Source organism: Equus przewalskii, chromosome 13 (genome assembly GCF_037783145.1).
Source record: "Equus przewalskii isolate Varuska chromosome 13, EquPr2, whole genome shotgun sequence".
In the NCBI taxonomy this organism is placed as follows: Eukaryota; Metazoa; Chordata; class Mammalia; order Perissodactyla; family Equidae; genus Equus; species Equus przewalskii.
In genome coordinates, this window is record NC_091843.1 from 19,292,822 (window position 1) to 19,316,471 (window position 23,650).

At 37.8% G+C, this 23,650-nt stretch overlaps 1 protein-coding gene across 1 annotated transcript; it reads right to left on the reverse strand.

Moving 5' to 3' along the window:
• Window positions 1-83: 83 nt before the first annotated feature.
• On the reverse strand, window positions 84-20,593 carry UBLCP1 (ubiquitin like domain containing CTD phosphatase 1). The gene is made up of 11 exons (XM_008515165.2): window positions 20,253-20,593; window positions 16,519-16,717; window positions 15,609-15,700; window positions 15,116-15,201; window positions 14,923-15,038; window positions 13,790-13,888; window positions 11,173-11,210; window positions 10,566-10,664; window positions 7,150-7,266; window positions 2,689-2,816; window positions 84-1,163 (listed from the first exon to the last, which is right to left on the reverse strand). The coding sequence occupies exons 2-11, from the start codon at window positions 16,670-16,672 to the stop codon at window positions 1,136-1,138; spliced, it is 957 nt and encodes a 318-aa protein (XP_008513387.1). The 5' UTR covers window positions 16,673-16,717; window positions 20,253-20,593; the 3' UTR covers window positions 84-1,135.
• Between the last annotated feature and the right edge of the window lie 3,057 nt (window positions 20,594-23,650).

Sequence of the window (23,650 nt, forward strand, 5' to 3'; positions counted from 1 at the left end):
CCTGAAGCTAATGTTTGTTTTGTTCTGTGATTCAACAAAGCTTAGGCAAAATATTTGGGATAATATAGAGCAAATAAGCAATGTTTTAAGAAAAGGTATTTATTATTTACCCCACTGCAATAGTCCCGTAAGAACAATATACACCATGTTTACTTGGAAGGACCAGATTCCTTTCAAACACAAGAACTGTATAACGCAATACTGTCAACACAAAACAGTGGTCACATCACACATCTGCAGGCATAAGCATTGCAAATAATTTTTTTTTTTAACCTTATGGCTAGATATTTTCACTGAAACACAGTGTTTGCACTTAGACAGGATAACAGCTGGAACAGAACAAAAACTTTGTGGTCATGCTTTTTAGGGCAGAACCAGTGATATGTTCCAATATATTGCCTTTAACTGCTTTATTGACAATGGTTTTAGGCAGAAGTGCTTCTACTTAGCCACCAAAAAGAAACAGACACTTGTTCCTTATTCTTCAGCCTCATGTTTTCTATTTCTCAAACTATGACATGTCTGTGTCATAGCTGACGTTTTCCAGTTTTACTCAAAGAACACTGACACACACAGAGACCAAACGGAGACAGCTCAGAAATTAAAGATGTAAATAGTGGAATAAGAAGAGAAATGTGTCTATGACAAAGGAATAAAAAAAACTTCTGGTGATTTTAAACATAGCAAACTAGGTTCCTCACTCAGAAACTTTTTTTTGGTTTTACAGGGAAGAGCAGTAGTTTCAAGATGGGTTTGAGATTTAGTCAAACAACAAAAAAATGAGACAAAGCCACAAGACGTAACTTGTTTCCAAAGTCAGAAAATGACACTGTTGAGTATACATTTTTGTCCATTTTCTTTTGTGTGTGGGAAAAAAACTCAGTACTCAATGGTGGAGAAAATACTTTTCAAGAGTAACAGCATATTCACACAGGGGAAAAAAAGGATAATTTTTTTTAGCATATTGCTATCATCTTCAAAAAATATAAAATTAAATTTACAAAAAACTGGAAGACCAAGTATAAGCAGTCTGGTATTTGCTTCAGTGTCCAGCACGATCTTAATGATTTCTAGCATAAAAGCAAGAAGTTCATGGATCTCAAGTATCTTGAATAACTGCCAGGATAACTTGTAATTACTGTCCTTGCTTCTTTGAGAGATACCTGCAAGAAATAAAATAGATATCTAAGCTGGATCATGCTAAATTCATGATAACAATCTCTCTTCCAAAAGGAGTTTATCTTAATAACAAAACTTTTCAGGATGAGTAATAATTGTTAATAGCTGACAGCTGTTAATTGTCTATGTGCCAAGCACTGTTCTAAGTACATTAATTAATTCATTTAGTCCTCATGACAGCCCTATGAAGAGTTGTCTATTAGAACTTAATCCTATTTTACAGGCACAAAGAGGCTAAGCCCAAGTTCACACGCCAAGAAAGCGGCAGGGCTCAGACTCAAAACGGGCTTTGGAGGCTGCACTCTGATACTGCCTTACCTCCAAATGGGAAAGGAATATATTAAATAATACTGTAATTTCCAAAAACATCTCAAACTTTATTTAAAGATATTATTTTCTTGCATAAAGACAGCGGGCCAAAGATGCTAAGGGACTGATCGAGAGTGTAAAGACGCAGAGATGTTAATTTACTAAGCAAACAAATTTTTCTTCATATTATTTTATAGGAATCTACCACTAAATTAAATTTTTATATCTCTATTTCTCACAGTTATGAATTGCTATACTCAGTGGTATGGGGTAGGAAAAGAGATCTTAAAATCAGAAAACCTGGACAAGTTTTGATGTTGCAAAACTTACTTTGTGGCACTGTAGCACTTGTTATCTCTCTGACTTAGTTACATCATCTACAATGTGGAGATGAAGATAAAAATGCCTGCCTTATCTTCCTAATAGAATTATGAGACTCTAATAAGAAGCTGTATGTCAGAGTGAGCTAAAAGCCGAAAGTGGAATTTAAAAAGCCAAAGTGTCGTAAGTACATAAACAGTTCCTTGTATTAGTGGAATCAGATCTTTAAAGATCTAATTCCAAAAAATTACTTGCAGCACCTAATAATTCTGCCTGCTTCTCCAGAGGTTTGTCCTCACCTCAAAATCATAATGTTTATATGCGGTCTACATGTAGATTTATGTATATGTTTGTGCTTAGAAGAAAGACTAGAAGACAATATACCAAGATGGTAATAGTGGTCCTCTCTGGAAAGGAAAGTCCTAAGTAACTGTTTTTCTAAAAGTTTGCTAATTTTTCTGCTACACAGAGAGGTTACTTGTAGAGTAATTTTTAACAGAAAAATTTTTAGTGTATTTTATTTTATCCTGACATTATTCTACAGTACAAGAACAGGGATTATGTTCCCAGATGATTCATAAAAGAGTGACCTACCGAATGTCGCAGAGTAATTTAAAGGTAGCATCACAAACACACCAGTCTCTCAAGTCGTTTCTACTAGAAGTATTAAAGATCTTAAGAGATGAGGGTTTATGAACAAGCTATGAAGTTAAGACGAAAGGGAAAAATACCTCCAGGGGAGATGTCACTGGATTAGAAAATAGTTTTAGAATTTACCCATTTTAAATAAAAATTAAGAGTTACATGCATACAAGGGCTGCCAGACAGTCTTATCATTCATTAACGTAAAAAGGAAACGAATAAGCAATTAGCACTTACCTTTCCCAATATTTGTGATTTAGGTCCAAAAAGTCATCTAGTTTTGCTATTTCCTTGAGGTACTGAGTTAATTTTAAAAGTTCTTTGTCTTTATCTCGATTTAAGTGCGCTTTCATAAAAGGCCTTATCTATTAGGAAACAAACATTATCCAGCACTTAACATTGTAATAAGAAAACTGGTACAAATCTACACTATCCTATTATTTAAATGAGTTAACAAGATTAAAATATTACCAAGGATGTCAACACTAAAATTTATGTTTACGTTATCTTACTCTAATAAACTGACAGTCATAGTACAAACATTTATAGTACAGGTTAAGAGGTCTTCCACCTAATTCGCCTATGTTATCTTTCCAGCCTGAACCTAACACCAGCCTTCTTACAGTACTTGAACCCTACGTGGCTTCTCTACTTTGCAAAACTGCTTAGACTTTTCTCCCTTCTATCAATCCAGTTGCTTCTTACTAATTAATTTCATTCACATCATTTCATTCATAAAAAGTTAACCCAAATACAAACTTGATCCAACAGAGGAGTGAGATAAATTTTAACACTGATGATTTCCATTTCAGTATTTTTCTACGAAATTTTTATATAGCTACGATATTGTATATTTACATATCCTGTTTTCTCTCACATATTATCATAAGCATTTTTCTTTATAATTAAAGTCTCCATAAAAATATTTCTTTAATTACACAAGAGTTTTCCCACAAACAGAATAGTCATATTTTCCAAATTTTTAAGGTCGATATAGTTTATGACAAAAAGCATTCATTTCAAAAGCATAAAAGGCAGGACGGTAGACAGGGTGAAGGACTGTAATTAGCAAGGGGTACTGTATCTTGACTTGGGTGGTAGTTATATGTCATCTTTATAACAATTTGTTAAACTATAAATTTTATGCACTTTTCTTTATGTTACAGTTGCAATAAAGAGTTTTGCTTTTCTAAAGACATCAACTCAAATATCTTTATGCAACTCAAGATAGCCTTTCAAAAATTTTTAATTAATTTTAGATGTAAATGATATGTCTGGGATTTGCTTCAAAATATCACAGAGAAGGAAGCAGGTAGGGTACAGAGTAAACATAATCATCCATGAATTAATAAATTGTTTAAACTGGATGCACACAGGAGGGTTCAATACACAATTCAATGTAGTTCTGTTTATATTTGGACTTTTCCATTCTAAAAACTATTTTTAAAAAATCACCCATAATCCTGAAAAACACATGTAAGGACTGAATAAATGGTACTTGGTAAAGTATTAACATATCCTTACTGTGGTTTGGAGAAAATGCAAACTAATCATTAGTTATTAAATTTACAGAGTAACACTGAAAAACAGATGACATTTAATCATTGTCACCTGATGAGTACAATGAGTCCAAAGGAGTCCACACTGTAAATGTTTTCTTTTTTTTTTGAGGAAGATTAGCCCTGAACTAACATCTGCCACCAATCCTCGTCTTTTTTTACCCCCCGAGGAAGACTGGCCCTAAGCGAACACCTGTACCCATCTTCCTCTACTTTATATGTGGGATGCCTGCCATGGCATGGCTTGATAAGTGGTGCATAGGTCCACACTCAGGATCTAAACCAGCAAACCCTGGGACACAGAGGCAGCACGAACTTAACCACTACGCCACCAGGACAGCCCTGTAAATATTTTTTTTATACACTTTTCTTCTCTCTCATTGGAAAAACACACCACTAGCTTGAAATGGTCAGAAGAAAATTTTCCTATATGTTCTACTCGCATCAGAATAGCTTGGTGCCAGGGACCTTCACAGCTGTTAGTCAGCTGGGCTCCCACAACTCTAAGGCACCGATAAGAACTGTCAGTGGGTCTGCACAAAAGCAAGCACTTGCAGGAGATGCTACTTCCAAACAGGTAGTGCAGGCAGTGCTCGTTCACGCAGTGGCAGTGAATGAGGGAGATCAAGCAGATCCTCTGCAGGGCCTTGTTTAAGCCCTGGGGCTGGAAGCAAACAGGCAGGATACTGTGATGTAGTGAAATGAGTTTCTGCATAAACGCGGGCAACACTGTAATGTTTTAAAGTGTTCCCTCATTCAGCTAAAGACTGTAAAGGGAACATATTAACTTTTAAATTATTAATATACAATGCACCAAAGTGATTCCAAGTTTAAAAGCAGGAAGGGATTTAGACTGAAAAACAAAGTACAGAGTCAGTGGCTAGTAAGTAAGATTTTCAACCCAAGGCCCTGCCAGGTTACTTTTACCTTCTAAACATTTGGTCTTAAGCACTATTAAACAACAAAACTAAATACCCCAATGATTCTGGATCTAATAGTTAAAATAACCTAATTAAGTGGAAAAAAACTATTATTCACCTAATAGACTTCACTTGTTCCAGTATAATAACTGCCTACTAGACCATTCTTCAAAACGGATCTACGTGCTCACGAGCAGGGCAGGCAACATACACGACCACTGTTGTCTCATATCAAAGAAACACCTTAGGAACTTAAAATGGTCTAGATTATCTGCATTCTCTTACGTCATCATTTCCTTGTATAGATAATAAAAATGAAGTTTTCAGAGTATCAACTGATTTATCCATGACCAAAACCCAAGTTCTTTCAGCTCACTCCTAGATTCATAATTCACACTGCCTTCCATATTTCATTTCAAATCTTCAGATCAGCAAGTTTACAAGCTTATTATTATTAATATTATCATTAGAAGTTAAAACTTAAAAATAAGCAGTCTTATCTTTAAGATTTCTGTGAACTCTCTTGAGATTCCTACCAAGAGCATTACGAGACCGTGATTAAAAAAAAAAACACATGTAAGAATATTTCTCAATTTCAAAACTGCGTCTACATCAATGTGGGCAGATCATTAATAGCCACCTTCTTAAGAAAGGCTTTCAAACGGAGACATGCGAGAGATCATCTGTGAAATGCTTAAAAATACCTCTCCTAAATTAGAACTTTCGGGGGTGGAGACACATATTTTTAGGAAATCCTTCAGTGATTCTGCTGCATACCTCAGTCAAAAAAAAAAAAAAAAAATCCTTCTGTAAAGTAACAATGAATAACTAGAAATTTATAATATCATCTCTCTGCATCCAGAGATGAGTAGGGCTCAAATGTTAGCTGGGAAAATAGTTTCTTCTAAATACACATGAAACTAATGATTATACATAGATATTTTCAAGTTAAACCTCTCCTCAAAAATCATTCCTCGCATATCATGACTTCAGCTCCTTTCCAGTACAGGGAATACCATTAGTTTCACAGAGAATTCAGCTGAGATCTACTGAATCTTTTCTCAAGACTGAAGAACCTACTTCTGTACCTTATGCCTGGTAAACACCACACAGGAAAAGCACTGCTTCCAAAGTCTCAAACAGAAACCATTTTTAAAGGGTAACAAAACCACCAATCTACCCCAAGTTCTTTTCTTCCAAGTCAACAGCTTTTATATTTGTGGCAAGTCACTACCTAGATTAGCCTTCTGTCCCTAAACTACCCTGACTGTGCATCAAAGACTACCATCAGCAGTCTGCAAGGAATGCTTCAGAAATGTACTTCCTTCAAGTTTTCCTCTTACCTTTTAAAGTTATCAAGAATCCAGCTTGTGGAAAAGTTCAGGACTAAGAAGAAAACTAGCTTAGTGTCAGGATTTCCACTTCAGATGGACACTGCATTTGCATGCTACCATAATATGGAGCTATCTTTTCCATGTTCATGTTGTACTGACACATAGGCAACCACAGGCACCAGAAATTTTAAGTTTCAAATTTCTCTCTTACCAATTTTATACTGATACCAGGATTAAATGTCACTATCATGCCTACACAAGATTGCATGTGACTTCATGCTAAGATCCTCACCGGCCTAGGAATAAAGTCACTTAGATTCTAACTCACATTCTGTCATTAACCAATTACATACATCATCTTGGGCAAGTCATGAACTTTCTGATCCTCAGATTGTTTCTATAAAGTTAAGAAGGTAGACAAACAACTGAGATTCCTTCTAGCTCTGGCATCTATAATTCTAAGATCTCTACTTACCCTGAGTGAAATTTTCAAATACCTTTTCTTAGTTTCAGTTAAAAAGAAAAGACCAAAAAAAAACCCTGATGCCAGTTTTCCAGCTCATCAGAACATCAGAAATTCCAAGATTTGCATCCCTAATAAAACGTGTGATGCTTTCACTTACGAATGCTACACATCAACCTTAGTAAGCCCACGTCGCTCCACAGAGCTAAGAGGAGAATACCTGAATGAGCTGGCTAACCAAGGAGACAGCAATGCGAAACAGAAAATGTTCAATTTTATATGAATTTTTCTAAATACTTAAGCTTTTCTTGCCTTTGACCATAAGAATGGAGTACTTTAAAAAATTTATGAAATTCAAGAGTGCTAAAGTTCTACCACTTATTCCAGATTATGTGAGCATGGCAAGTAAAGTTATGTCTTACCTTTAGTCCATTCTGTGGGTTCATCAGAAAATTTCTTCCTATGTCATCAAACATAATGGTGTTTTTTTTGCTGTAAAATTCCGAAAACTTTCCCCATATAACACCAAGGGGCTTTACCTTAGAATAAAAGTTCAGAGTTAACTCAAATTTTAATAATTCATCCTTTCTTGAAAGCAGAGATACTGCAAAAGACCCTGCAGATATGCCAGAGTATTTCTTTCCTCCTGTAAGACAGTTAATGGCTGGCTGTGTGAACAGACCAGAACTGAGATGCAACACACTTTTAAGCACAGTGATATCCTGAAATGTTAACTTTTGAAAGGTCTGTTCATATCTAACTGAACTAAACCTATTATAAGACTCTCCATAATTACAATATGAAGATTTGGCGTCAAAGGAAGAATAATTATTTAATTCAAAAAGTAAGAATCTAAAACAATTGTTCAGATGTCTGCTGAGCAGTCGCATGACTTCCTGGCCTAATGCATACTCCCTCAGAGCTTGAGCGTCACCATGAGGTCGGTTTTCAAAGCTACAAAACCTTAGTGATGGACAATATACCTGTCTCTTTTAATACAGAATTTAAATATTTTGTTGAGGAAAAACTGATTTTGTCTTTAAAGCAGTGGCACAGGTGCACAATTTCTAGGGCATCTGATTGCTTAACTTCAACAGCACTGTAATTTGTAAATTCTTGCTTTCATTTCTGAATTCTTAAAATGGGCCTTCAAAAAAGATAATTCCTAATATATTCCTATCTGTTGGTACTCGCATAAAGTCTCCATAAGACCACACAAGAACAGTGATTGCCCGTAGGAGGGAGAGTAAGAGGCTGGAGGGAGCAGGTGGGAGGAAGACTTTTCATTGCGTACTTTATTTTCATTTTTTAATCATGTGAATGTATTTTACACATTCTGAAAATTTTTTCAAATAAATTAACTTCTAGAAGAAAAGTACTTTTTGCTGAAGGCAGGAGTCTCATTTATGGTAGTATGAAATTATATGGTAATAAGAGATTAAATGGCAGTAAATAATTGGTGATAAAGGTTATCATTTTCCTTTTTTTTTTTGAGGAATATTAGCCCTGGCTAACATCTGCCGCCAATCCTCCTCTTTTTGCTGAGGAAGTATGTCCCTGAGCTAACATCCGTGCCTGTCTTCCTCTACTTTTTATATGTGGGATGCCTACCACAGCATGGCTTGCCAAGAGGTGCCATGTCCGCACCCGGGATCCGAACCAGACAACCCCAGGCTGCTGAAGTGGAATGTGCACACTTAACTGCTGCACCACCGGGCCAGCCCCAAGGTTATCACTTAAAAATGTTTTCTTTTTCTCTTTATATAATTTATTTTAATATGAAGAAAGCCTTTTTCCTTCTTAGTGTCCTAGCTACTGCAAAGAATATTATTAAAGTATTTTAATTTTATTATTTAGAATATTTGATGTGCCTGAATTTGCTTTCACTATTTGTTTACGACTGAAACAAATCCCCCAAAATACTTGAAGACAAATATATAGGAGCTGACACAGTCAGCCATGTTCTTGGTTTTTTAGCTAATAAAAGCCTAAAGAAATATGGCAAGACCTTTATTTTATGACACCCAAGGTGAGAAATCCAACATCCTCTTAAAATAGTGCTGTCTGGGGCTGGCCCCGTGGCCGAGTGGTTAAGTTCGCGCGCTCCGCTGCAGGCAGCCCAGTGTTGCATTGGTTCGAATCCTGGGTGCGGACGTGGCACTGCTCATCAAACCACGCTGAGGCAGCATCCCACATGCCACAACTAGAAGGACTCACAACGAAGAATATACAACTATGTACTGGGGGGCTTTGGGGAGAAAAAGGAAAAAATAAAATCTTTAAAAAGAAAAAAATAGTGCTGTCATTTTCTGGTTAGGTCAAGTGCCATTTGTCCCCAAAACATGGACTACTTTGCTCTCAATTAGAGAAGTAAACACGCTGACTGTAGGAAAAAATTTGAAAACACAGACAAGGTCAAAGGAAAATTTTTAATAAACCTATAATCCAGTCAGTACCAAGGATAATAACTAGATATTCTGATCTATTTACCTCCAGTCTTTTTTATAAACAGAAGCAGCCTCAGAGAGTTCACAGATCTTTCGTTAAGGGGAACTCTGAACGAAAGGTTAAGAACTATCTTCTAACAGTTTGCAAACACTGTTCTCTAAAACACTTCTTTCACTTTAATGATGTATCGTGAAAAAATTTTAAATCACTAAAACACCACATCAAATGATTGGCTGCATTCCATTATGTGGATGAACTAAAATTTTTATATCCAATTCCCTACGGTTGGATATTAAGGATTTATTTTTATTCCTCTAACTGTTCACTATTAGAAACAGTACTACATTTAACATTTCCCAAACTTCTTTGCAGTGTTTCGGATTCTGTAAATGTACTACTTCAGTAGGTCATAAATTATATTTTTCCCTTGATGTATGCAGATTTCCTTTACTGAACAAATCCCATGCATTTAAACAATGCTTGTTTTTAAAGACTGGCACCTGAGCTAACAACTGTTGCCAATATTTTTTTTTTAATTCTCCCCAAAGCCCCCCAGTACATAGTTGTATATTCTAGCTGTGAGTGCCTCTGGTTGTGCTATGTGGGACGCCACCTCAGCGTGGCCTGACAAGTGGTGCCATGTCCACACCCAGGATCCAAACCAGTGAAACCCCGGGCCACTGAAGCGGAGCACGCCAACTTAACCTCTCAGCCACGGGGCCAGCCCAACAATGGCTATTTATGATTTTGAAAATTTCAGTAGTCTTCCTTAAGCTTTCCCAGTTTGCTAAATTCTCCCCAATTCCTATTAGTCTGTGAGCTTCCAAAAGTATGGACATCTCCTCATCTCCAACAGTGCCTGTCTCAGGGCCTTGCAGATAGCAGGAGCTCAACAATATGACTAGTTCCTTGACAAGCAAACAACGTGAGGAACCCTAACCTTTTCAGCCCAACCCTTTCTCTGATGGTCCTTCTTGCTCTTCTCTAGGGCTACTACGCACATGTCACCCCCAAGTACACGCATCATAGTGCATCTGACTTTATTTATCAGTTTCACACAGGGCAGGGCAAGTACATTTTGATTTGTTTCTAGTATCCTCCTTTATGATATTCAGTATTTTTTCTCACCTACTCTGTCTTTAGCAACACTATGCTGCCATCATCACGGGACAATTATCCATTACCCTTCTTGACAGTGCTGCCTCAAGATCCCTAATTTCATCCAATCTGTTAAGCTTGAATACATCTTCCTATGTCAAACTCAACCGACACTTTACTATCCACTCAGATGTATTCTAAACTCTTTATGTAGTTTATTCCATCAATATAAATACAGAAAGTACACTAGAAAATAAACAAGTCTTTAAATACAAGAAAAATGACTTCTTACATCTATTAATCCTCTCCTCGGAGTATGCACTGTTATCATAGCAGCACTGTCCAACATGAAGGTAATCTTATAATTTGCATTTGTGCTCACTCCCAGCTCCTATAAATACAAATATTCATGTGATTAAAATATAATAATGTGGAAAATTCCAGGCTTTCTGAATATTCCAGCTACAATTTCCCATACTGCCAACTTTTTACCCAAAATGGCCACCACATCTTGCTCATCAACTAGCAAGTTTTTTAATTTCATTTTGCTAAGTCAGTAAATGGTAATCCAAGGAAAAGTGAGCCAGAGACAGGTTCCTTCTAAATTTACTATTTTAGAAGAGCATCACTCCTTTAAGTATTATACATCAGAGCAAAGAAAGTATTATTGCAAATGGAGGAAAACAGGAGGGGGAGCTTTGCTATACTTTTTCTTGAAAGACTTACGTACTCAATATAATCCACCATTAAACAGACTTTAAACACACGTCTACTCCTGATACCGGTACTTGTTTATCTACTAAATGCCCTCCAATGAGAATGAAATTAATTCCATTTGGAATTTCTAAAAGGAGAAATGCAATTTGAAAACATTCTTTAATGGATTGTCTAGCACTTACTTTCATTTTAGCTTCAATCCACTTCATATTTGTTGCAGCTAAAACATGAGGAATGATAATACAATACAAATGAAAAGCTTGAATTTCATTTAAAAAAATCTTTCTTCTGTATATAAATAAGTCAGTTAAGTTTTCTAAGCAAAACTAAAAGTTCAAATGCATCATAGATAATAATTCCTAGCATATTTATGGTAACTTTCAAGTATGTACAAAACTAAACTTATTTTAGTGTGCCTTCAAGACAGAATAAAATTTAAACTTTTATTTAAAAGATATAGGTAACCAATGATCCAAAGAACTTTGAACCTAGGAAATTTATAAATCAAGACCTAAAACTCCTATTTAAAAACAGCCCAACACTATTCTGTATCAATTCCAAACTTAAATTTAGGGTGCCTGGATCTCCATTTTATCCTATGCTCCTACCGCCAGGCAACGCACAGGTATGTACGTCAATATAAGCAGACTAATGTTATGTGTCAAGTTAACGCTGAGGGATTAAGAGGTCCAGACTCCCAGTTATAAAATAAATAAGTCACGGGGAATATAGTCCATAATATTGTAATACCTTCGCATGGTGACAGATGGTTACTAGACTTGTCATGGTGATCATTTTGTAATGTGCATAAATGTTGAACCACTACGTTAGGCACCTGAAACTAATATTGTATGTCAACTACACTTCAATTTAGAAAATAATAAATAAAAAGAAAACTCTTATTCCTAAAAAAAAAAAGCTAGTGATGAAGAATGCTAGGTCCAATGAAAATTAGCATTTTGCTAGGCTCAGGAAACTTAGCCCTCATTGAATCTAGCAGCTTTTAACAAGGGGTCTGAGTCAGCTAAATTCATAAACTGTGTCTATGCTATTGGCTGCTCATTGCCAGACATGAACCAGTTTGGAGGTCACTGATATTAAAATTCAACCCTCAGTTTTATGTACCCTCCTGGTCCTAAGTTACTAGACTAAACTATACAGGTATTACCAAGTAAAATGTTTATCAAGGGAAAATAAGTTCAATTACTTAAAGTGTGTGTATGTATTTTTTAAAGGTAAAAGAGGTACCTGAGTTCTCAAAATAAAAATCTTTAGCACACACACACAAAAACCAAAAGCAGCACCTTACATGCAGAACTGGTTAGTGGTACTAAAATTTTAGAGATGGATGTATCTACAATGACGATCACAAGATAGGGAAAACAATTTTTTAAATTCAGTCTCTAACTGGGGTCAATAATTCCCAGACAAAAAACAACAACACTCACAGCTAATAAAAAGTTTTCAGTTATTATTATATAGTATTCAATTCTTGTATGTCAGACATGGTACTAGTTACTGTACTGTTATCTTTACTTTACAACTGCCCTATAATATAGGTTTCTTATCTTCTCTCAGATGAGGAAGCTAAGGCTCAGAGAGATTAACTGACCTGCCCACTGTCACACAGTAAGGACAAAGCCAGAATTGAAACTCTAGCCTATTTAGCTCCAAAGTGAAGTGCTTTCTTCAACATAATACCACGAAATATCATAATTTACAAAACTAACTTATTTTAAACGTAAGACTATAAAAGGTTCTGTAAGTTTCTCAGTCTACTTTAATAACATTTAAAGGATAAACTTTTTTCTCAGATGTCATCTCAGATGTCAGAGTTGCTGAACAAGAATTGGTTCAAAGGAAGCTTTCTTCTCTGCATCTTACAAACCAGAAAACTGTGTATTTAACTATGTATTTAATCTTAATGGCTGTGGACTCATTAACACTGAACAATCGAGATACTCCGATTATAAAGAAAAGTACAAAGGAAATTTACTGACTGTAATAACCACGTGGCCTCTCATCAAAAACCTAGTACAAATAAATTGTAGCATCTGTAACTGATGGGCTTTTATTTAACTCACAATCAGGGTGGCTATTCTCTGCTTATGACTTGCCAAGAGGCAACTTTACATGTTTGTAAGGAAGTGAGAGATAAATCAATACACTGCTTCCATTTTCAAGAAAGTCTTGCCACAAAAAAATGTCAATTGAACTAAACAGTGTGCTCAGTAATGCAGTAAATCTACTTTGTGGAGCAAACTCATTATCTTGTCACAGACCTTCAAGTTCCTGGAATGGTCTCCAGAGACCAAAATTTGAGTAACATTGCTTTAGCCCGTTTACTAATTTTCCTTAAGTGAATTCATATTCCTTTATATCTGAAGAACTAAATCACTGTGATTTTTTTATACATTTCTTTCTCCAAGTGTCTTGAAGCTAGAGTGATAAAGAAAGAAGAAAGCCACAATATCCTGAAGCATCAAAGATTCTACAGTAAAGATCAGAAAGGAGAGTTCCTAATCAAGGTGGGGTCTTGTGAAAATAAGACTATTTTTATTCTGACACCATCATCTACTCTCTTCCTATATTGAACTATTTCAGTGCCACTTGGCAAATTTATGTATAAGTTTATATTGTGATGCAAGAAAATCAAATACGCTTCATCAGAAATTTGTTAAAACAAATGAAAAATGTATCATGTTTATACACAGGTCCTTTTAAGTCACATTGTAGAAAGCAGAAAAATATAAGGAACTGCCTTACTTCCATGGAAATCTAACAAAAAATATAGCTTACACCAAATAACAATGTCATAATCCTCATATGCAGACGTTAGGAATTCATGAAGATACGGCCGCATTAATTCTACTCCAGTCTCTGCACAAGACCTATGGTCTAAAAGAAAATCAGTCATAGATGATTATTAGTTTATTATTGTATAGACAAGTACCTACTATCAACGAAACTTACGAAATGTAATATAAACACTCAAAAGCAAACCACTTTACACGGAATTACATTGGCTGACAAAAAGATATCTTGCAAAGCACACAATTTAATATCCTTATGATCCCATCTTAATTGATCAATTTTGTTCAATTTCTGAAGACCAATATCTAGAATTCAGGATTATATAGTAAACTGTAAATTTTTTTCTTACGTGGTCTCTAAAGTATAGATGTTACTTTATGATATGAAAAACAAACTAGGGCCATCAATACTCGTTTTCAGTCATTCACCTTCCAGATAAAGTCACCAGAATGACAGGTCTAATTAACTTAACAATCCAATTTTTAAATTAGTAAGTGAGTAAGTACATTAACGGATAACATGCAAAGTTCAGGATTAGAGGTAGATAAATTCATTCTAGCATCAGGAGTTAACTAATCATTTCCTGGCAATATGAGAGGATAAAACGAATCTTTCTTTTTTTCTTGACATGAGAAATTTTAAATTCAAGAATCTGCCCCAAACATAATTAAACAGAAAACCAGGATAAAACATCAAAAATGATTTTAAATAATCCTCATAAAAACTTAAACATTAATCAAAAAGGAATGACTTGATTAAATTATGATGCATCCATAAACTAGATTACTGTGACAAAAATATATATATAATTTACAATGAATAATATTAAGTGGCTGAGAAGATGCTCAATATATCATTAATAAAAGTAAAAACCACATACATACAAACACACCCTGGCAGATACACAGCAAAACCTAACAGTGGTCATCTTTGCGTCTCGGGATTACAGATGACTTTTTTTTTTTTGCTTATCTGTATTTTCCACAATAAATTATTTCATTTTGTAATGACAAGAAAAGCTTTCAAATATTTTATATTGCAGGGAAAAAATAAACAAACAAAAGGAAAAAAAGTTCTTGTGGGTAAGAGGAGATGAAGCACACTCTCAGCTGACTTACCAAATAACGTATAGTCGACATCTAGTACCAAAAGCTTTTTCCCTTCCCGGGGAGGATTCAAAATTTCCACTTTGTACTCTTTCACTCTGCGAGAAATTTTCAGTAGGTTTTCTTCCCTAGTGGAAAAATAAAGTCAGATGAAACATTCACTTTTCTCACATTACAATTTCCTTTGAGAGTGAAAAGCACTTACCTATTTTCTACTTCAACTACTTCATCTTCAATATCAAAGTCGTTGACAACATCATCATTGTCTGGAGGTGGACCTAAGACATCTTCCTATTAAGATGAAAAATAGTTTGTTTTACCACATTATCTTCAACATAACAAATACACACACAACATAAAGAGCAAATCAGAGGTAAGACCTGAGCTCAAGAGTCTTTCAAGCACACACTGTGGGAAATTTTCCACATTTTATATTTCGTTATATACATTCAACTGGGCATATTCACCATGTCAAATTTGACCACTTGCACTATTACTATACTTATGACTAACTAGATAACTAACAAGTTCCCCAGTATTTGTCTCCTGCTGAGCTAATACCACATTCACTGTGCAGCTTTCCTTTTAAATTAGCTGCTAAACTGACAATTTTACCACAATTAAAACTATGATACAACAGTGTGATATAAATCATAATATCTTCAAAGGGACAAATGGTAACAAAAGTAAACATTTACCAAGCTCTCCTCACGAGTTCCCATCATCATGATTTTAGTATTTGGTTTCAGTTTGAGAGCTCCAAGCTTAACATCATTTTCTGCAGGTTTGCCTACAATACAAGCAAATGACTGTTTTCTCACTAAAGTTCAGGTGCTGGTTTCACTATTCCATTATACAAAACCCTAACATGAAAAGGTTTGGTACAGAGTCCACAGCAGTTTTTTTTTCTTAAATTAACAAATGTTACTGCTGAAATAGCCATGTCTATGTCTAACACACTAAATAGTAGCAACTAATACAAGGTTTGTTTTTTCCCCAACTCCATCTTAGAGGATCACCTGTATTCAACTAACTAAACAAAATAAATTCATGTTTTATCTTGTTGTTCACGATGAAGAACTTGATGAAGATAATTACTTTCCAGGGGGTCTTGAAAACTGAGCACATAAGATAAAAGTGTAGATTTACTGATATTCGAAACTCACTCTTCAATGAGAGGACCAAGAAAAACACCAGGAAAGTCCATTTCGGACCGGATATGAACACTGCTTATAATTTTTAAATCAGCATTGTAAATCATCATCACTTTCAAAACAGAAAAGATAACTTAGGGAGAGTTCAAGGCCGAAGTTGTAATGGAAAAACTGTGCTAGAAGGTAGACGTTGGGAATTACACTGTTGTACCTGGGATTTCTGTGCCAAAGGTTTAACAAGCAACCAAGGTAAAGTGGAACCAAAGGTAATCTTAACAGTGGTGGTATTTTCAAGTAACTTTTAATATTCTTACTTTTATCATAAAACAATTTTAGGAATATCCCTATCAAAGAAATCTCCAAGGAGAAAGACTTATTAAAGAGAACAGATAACAGCTAATATAAAAATTCCTAAATATATCAATGCAAAAATTTGAAGTGAGGCGAGAATTACCTTTAACTTTGAGTCCAAGCAACTTTTGGCGTTCAGGTAGCACTCCTGTAAGGGTCTTGAGAAACTGTTTGAGATCTAGCACGGTATCATCTTCTGAAAGCGTGGTCACTGAATATTCCTGTCCGCCCCATTTTACAATGATAGGGAGAGCCATCCTTGAAACATATGATGAGTCAGCTTTCGTTCAGCAAAAAGATACCTAGAAGGAAAGGCATATACCATAAACAAGTTAAAATAGATATATCAAACATGTAGCCAGGGGCCAGCCCAATGGCACAGCAGTTAAGTCTGCATGTTCCACTTTGGCGGCCCAGGGTTCACGGGTTCGGATCCCAGGTGCGGACATGGCACCGCTTGGCCAAAGCCATGCTGTGGTAGGCGTCCCACATATAAAGTAGAGGAAGATGGGATGGATATTAGCTCAGGGCCAGTCTTCCTCAGCAAAAAGAGGAGGATTGGCAGCAGATGTTAGCTCAGGGCTAATCTTCCTCAAAAAAAAAGAGGTAGCCAAACCTGTAACTTTAAGTTTCATAAGCTGTGCAGTTTGAGTCCTATTTTACAACTTGATGGTAGAGATCTTCTCCTTATAGAAGTGCTACCGGGGGCCGGCCCCGTGGCCGAGTGGTTAAGATCACGCGCTTCACTTCGGCGACCCAGGGCTTTGCTGGTTCAGATCCTGAGTGCGGACATGGCACCGCTCATCAGGCCATGCTGAGGCAGCGTCCCACATAGCACAACCAGAAGGATCTACAACTAGAATATACAACTATGTACTGGGAGGCAATGGGGAGAAGAAGAAAAAAAAAGATGACTAGCAATAAGACATTAGCTCAGGGTCAATTTTCTTTTTAAAAAAAAGAAAGAAAGAATTGCTAGCAGAATGCCCAAAGTTCTTAGGACTCCAAGTTAAAATTTCCCCACCCTCCCTTGGCTTAGAGTTACTACTTCCTAATACTCTATCAGACTCTCCCTGTCCAGCTGGAAAGCTGCAATAGTGAACTACCTAACCCTCCCTCTCTGTTGATCAGGTTTATGCTGCAGGCAAGCTCCTCCATCATGGACCATCCACATTCACCTAACGTTTGAGAAGGTGGTACAGTCTGCTGCTAAAAGCACAAACTCTAGAGCCAGCTATCCGGGCTCACATCCCAGCTCTCTCACCTACTGGCTGACTTTGGGAAGTTACTTGACTCTTAGTGCCTCGGTTTCCTCATCTGTAAAATAAGGATGATACTACTACCTACTTCTTAGGGTTCTTATGAGGATCGAATTAGTTAATATTTATAAGTCACATAGTACCTGGCACATAGTAAGCACTATATAAGTAAGCATTGGTTAAATAAAGTTTTTGAAAAACTAGAACTGAAATTTCTGGGCATGGGGCTAAATAAATAGTAAATAGCCATTATTCCATATTTAATAAACTGGACAGTTTTTACACAGACAAATCTCATTTAACAAGGTTTTTTGATAACTTTCCGTCTTTTACAACTAAAGAAACGAGAATTCAGAGAGGTTATGTAAGCTGCTCGTGGAAACACAGCTGGTAACAGAACAGGTTTTCTGACAAAATCTCACATTTCTTCTCCTATACTTCTCTTCCCCAACCACCTCTCTTGAATTGGACCAACAGGAGTTAAGGCATCAAAGATCAGTAAATACAAAACTCACAGGCACAGATATAAGCCCACAAAGATTATATAACAGTTGCTACTCTCATCAACAATAGCATGTAGGTCTCTTCCCTCATAAAGCTTTATACCAGCTTCCCTACGTTTGTTCCCCGCAGTCAGAGAACTGAATTTTCTAATCTCAAAATAGTAGTATTTCAAAATGCTGTCACTTTATTTTACGAAGCATTTGACTGCACTCTTCCTGTATTACAACCAACTGCAAGAGAGAAGGCAATTTTGAATCTGAATATGCAAAACTTAAGGTGTCTTCAACATGCTAGCTACAGGAGAGCACCATAAATTCACTTACATTTACTCTCTTATGTTTACAACCTGCTCTCCTAAAACCTTAAAGAAAGTGTTTTGAGGCTGGCCCGGTGGTGCAGTGCTTGAGTTTGCACGTTGCACTTCGGTGGCCCGGGGTTCACCAGTTCGGATCCCAGGTGCAGACCTACGCACCACTTGTCAAGCCACGCTGTGGCAGGCATCCCACATATAAAGTAGAGGAAGATGGGCACAGATGTTAGCTCAGGGCCAGCCTTCCTCAACAAAAAGAGGAGGATTGGTGGCAGATGTTAGCTCAGGGCTAATCTGCCTCAAAAAAAAGTATGGTGTCTAGACCCACCAACAGCACTGACCCCACTTGGTAACTTGTTAAAAACGTAACTGGGGCTAGAAAGAAGGGATCTAGCAATTAGTGTTTTAAAAATCCCTATCCCCACCTCCCCCCCACCACCCAGGCATGCCAAAGTTAGGCTCTTCAATTTCCTCAGCCTTAAAAAAGAAAATGTGCCAGGTGGCAGGGGCTCTGCGCTTAGCAAAGCAGTATACAAACGTTATGTACCACCGATGCCACAACACGTGGGAATTCCAAGCTGGCAATCGCTCTAAAGGACCAAGTAAAACAAAACAAAGACCATAAGAATTTTAAATGCATACGTCCTTAAAACTGTTTTGAAAAGTTACTGAACCTCATTTCTTCAATATTCAGATCATTCACAGTGGAGCAACGCAATGCAAACGCATGAGTCATTTATGTCTTCACATTTAAACTTCTTTCTCACACAATATTTTGTATCATTCTGGACCCCATTAGATTTATAAACCAAAAAATAATTTGGGAGGGAGAGGGTGGCTATCAAACCCAAACAAGTAAGCTAGGAGCACACCTTTATGTTGAACCCAGAGGCAAGAATGGCTGTTTGGGTTTGCTCGTCTGCCTAACATACTGCCTGGTCAAGTCCTCACTTCCCACCTCAAGATGAGGCTATTAACATTTACTTGACAGGAACAGTGTTAAGACGTGAGACAACAACCGTGACAGCACTTTGTAAACTGCAAACAGCAATAGGAACGATGGTAAAGACAGAATAACGGTACCATGCTAAACAACGTAACTGAATCGTCTCATTGACTATTCACAATCCTGAACTAACAACTACTGTCTTCATTATACAGATTAGAAAACTGAAAAAGAAGGAAAACAGCTTGCCCAAGATCTCACAACTAAAAAAGTAGCAAAGGTGGAAATCTGAAAGTCATAGCGGTAAAAGTTAACACCTCGGGAACTCAGGGGAGAGGGTAACTTTTCACCAAGCCTAGGAAAGGTAACGGGGAACTCCTGTCCTCCTGGGCAGGACAGCACGGCGCGGCCACCGCCAGGCAGTGCGGAGGCGACAGCTGGGGGAAGTGACTGCTAGGGACAGCACAGAAGGCAGGAAGAGACCCCCAACCCAACAGGGCCGGATGCCATCAACAGGGAGGGTGAAAGGGCGAGATGGTCAAACCCCACCAAAGAGAGGAACGAAGTTTGGGGACGCAAAACCCACTGGGGCGCGGCAAGCCCTCGACCTGGGCGAGCAGGCCGGATGGGAGGGCGGCGGCCCCTGCGACGGGCGGGCAGGGGCCAGAGGCCTGGGCGGCAGACTGAGGCCGACGCGCCCGGGCGCCCACAAGCAGCCCCCAACCCGCCGCGGCCGGCCACCGGAGGGCAATGCTGCGGCGACCCGGCCCCAACGGCGCCTCGGCGGGCAGCGCGCCGGGGTGCTGGCGTCCCCTCACCTTAAGCGCGGCGGAACCGGCGGCAGCGGACGCAAGGACCGGCCGAAGCGGAACGGAAGGCGACCGGAAGTGAAGGCGGGGACCGGAACCGGTAACGAACCGGATGTTAGGGTTTGAAACGGAAAGGCGCTGGAGACTGCACTGCTGCTTCCTTGGTTTCTCTTCGGGTAGTATTCCTAGATGGCCGCTGCCGGGGATCTCCTCACCACGGGGAGGAAGCCAGGCCTTTCCGTGACTGTGACCACCGTGCAAACTCCTACAACCCCAGGATGGCTGCCGGGCCGCCCCTGTTCTGCGCATGCGCCCGCTAGTGGGCTCTGAGTGGGCGGGGGCTTTAGGGTATGACGTCTCTGGTATTGTTTCACCGGAGTTGAGAGTGGGTCCGCGGCGGTGCACTGGATTTTCCAGGTGCGCTGAGCTCTTCGTGGGACTCGGGACTAGGACTCATGTGGCTTTGTCATGTTCTAAATGAGGCCTGAAAGGCGACTTTTGAGGACTGAAGACTCGAGACCCCTTCCTGGCACCAGGGGTCACCAACCCTAGGAATTTCAGGCGCTTACAGTTCTACCCATTTTACGCAATTCAAGGGGGAAACTGAGGATCTTCAGGAAAGGGAACGGGAAAGCCTAAGTGACTCAGAACCAAGGAAGCAGATCTCAATATGCGAGCTGCCATTGAGATTACTATAGTATTGTATTGAATTGTATCTTCACCCGGCCATCCCCGCCTGCATTCCATTTTCTCTCCGATGCAAGGAAAGCCTGTTACAAACCGTGGCAAAAGAATTCCAGACTTTAATGGAAATTCTGAGCAGTCCCTATCTGGTCCATACAACGAACTTCTAGATTGCATCACTTGCTATTAGACACCAGCTTCTTGTATATGGCGGCAAACAAAACTTAGGTTTTTGAAAAGGAAGGGAACACAAACATCATTTTGGCCCCAAATATGACCAATCCTTGAATTACTTGTATTTTTCCTTCTGCTTGACATCGATGTAACTGACTCTTGTTTCTCTTTTGGCTGTGATGGACGAGCCAAGTTTTATGTCTTAACAGTTTTTTAGTTAATACACGTTATTTTATGTTCTCCTTCCCTGTCTCTTTTGGTAATTTTTATTGCACTAGTAATGCATGAATATCTGCTCATTTTAAAAAATGTAATCTATTTTCAGTAAAAAGTTGCTCTCTTTCCTGCAAATAAAAGAGGAAGGGAAAATCTAAAATTAAAAGAATTTGTTCAAGAATCACACATTAGCCATCCAGCCAAAGACACAGTCAAAAGATAAGGAACTGGACTCCAGAATGAATTATAGTTTTCTTTCAACCCAATCTCTTCCTTGCTTTGTTCACGTGCTAACCAGCTGCTTGGCCACTTTATATTTTTTGCTGTTGTCATTAGAGAAGCTTGTTTTTGTTAATAAAGGTCAACTAAAGCATTTTTTAGGCTTCACTAATTCTAAGCAACAAGATTCATAAGGAGCTGCTTCTTTTTAATAATGGAATAGCCAGTGTGTGAAGAATACGATAAGTTTGATATTACTACAGGGTAGATGATTTAATAATTGCCAAGTGTTGAGCAGTAGTATTTCTCAGAGAATGATAGTAGCAGAGTATTTTGCACAAATGACCCATTTAACAGAGGATTTTAAGTTATCTTTTGCCCCTATCTCAGTTCCTTCAAGTCCATATCGATTTAGCTAAACCTTCATGAAATCAAAAATAATGTTAAGAAGATACTTGGAGTGGATTGAAAAATACCATTTGAATAAAGGAACTAGACTTGGTAACTAGGAATGAACACAAAGTGGACCTAAGAAAGGGCTCACAGCAGCTCGTGACTGCCAGTAAGAGAGAAAAATTAAACTTCTCCCTCCTGTTGTTCACTAGGCCTTTCTTCTAACACATGGAGGATAATATACCTGTGCCTCACTCGTGCTTCTCTGCAGCAACTGAAGATGCCTGAGAATTCCTCCATCGGGTTTCGATAGGTTGTCAGGTCTGAAAGACTAAAAGAAATCTTGAACCACTTTCACAGAATCAGATGCTGATCTCACTGTTACCAGGCCTGGACTGGAAGACAAAGGACACTCCTGCACTCCTGGCCACAAATCCACCACCACCCTGCTTTTATCTCCATCTTTCCGTGACCTGTTTACTTCCTTCTCTTTTCTCTCTTAGGCCATTTTCTTCCTCTCCTCCCAGTTGAAAAAACAACCCGCTTTATTTGTTTTTAAATTTAGTTCACCATAGCACTTTGTGTCCCTCTTCTAATATCTGTTCCCTCGCCTTTTTCCTGACTGCAATCAGTGAGCCAAAAATGGTTAGAATGTGCCCCATAGGACAGACTCTACAGGCCCTTAACTCAGCCTGGCAAGTTTACTACCTGTCGCTATTCAACTTTCTTTCCCTAACGACTACTTAAAACCTCTACTGTCTTCAAACTTGAGACCTTCCAATTTACATCCTTGCTCTTGGCAGATGACATTGTCTCATATTTTGCCAAGAAAATAGATCTCAAAGAGGAATTGCCTCCAATTCAGATCTCTAAATCTGCAAACTAAGTTATATCTGCATTCATCTTTGCTTCCTTTGCTTCTGTTTCAATGTGACAATTTCCTTCTACCTGAAGCCAACCCTTATACTTGTGCTCTGGCTACTTCCTTCTTGGGAACGTTTCTATAAATCCAGTATCCCTCTCTCTGGCTCTTTCTCTCTACTGGTTCATTTCCATCAATGATAAACATGCCATGGTATCTTGCCATCATAACTGCTATCCTTTCCTTTCACAGTTGGGTATTTCAAAGCATTGTTTACATTTGTCTAAACTTGACACAATCTGTAATTGTGTCTTTCTCTCAGAAAATTTGTTTAGTGACAGTCTGTCACTATACTGTAAGCTTTGTGAGGAAACAGACCGTGCCTGATTTATTCACCATTATATTCTTAGAGCCTAACATGATGTTGGCTAAAGCTGGTGCTTCATAAATATTTGCTGAATAGATGAGTAACAAATTAGAATACCAAGAAATGAGAGCCAATATAAATACCAATATAATACACAATACCAACGTAATAATAATGCAAATACAATAGATATATTATACATATAGTAATACGTATCAGTGAATGATTATAATTTGTGTATGACTCTGGATGCACAGGGAAGTTCTGAAATACACACCAAAATGTTAATAGTTCCTGGCACCCCATAGGATGCACTCAGTAAGTACTTGTTAAATGAATGAAATTATCTCTTGATGGCATCATAGAGCAGGTAATTTTCATCCTGTTTATATTATTCTGTGTTTGAATTTTTTACAATAATTTTACATACTTTTTTATTTAAATTAATGAAGGCATTTCTAAAATTCAAATAATATAGCCTTACCACTGTTA

Coding starts and splice junctions, on each gene's coding strand:
- UBLCP1 (XM_008515165.2), bottom strand. CDS start 16,672: ATGGCTCTCCCTATCATTGTAAAATGGGGCGGACAGGAATATTCAGTG. Junction 13,889..14,922: donor TGTCGACTATACGTTATTTG/GTAAGTCAGCTG, acceptor ATTTTCTTTTAG/ACCATAGGTCTTGTGCAGAG. Junction 11,211..13,789: donor TTATGACATTGTTATTTGGT/GTAAGCTATATT, acceptor CTCATGTTTTAG/CTGCAACAAATATGAAGTGG.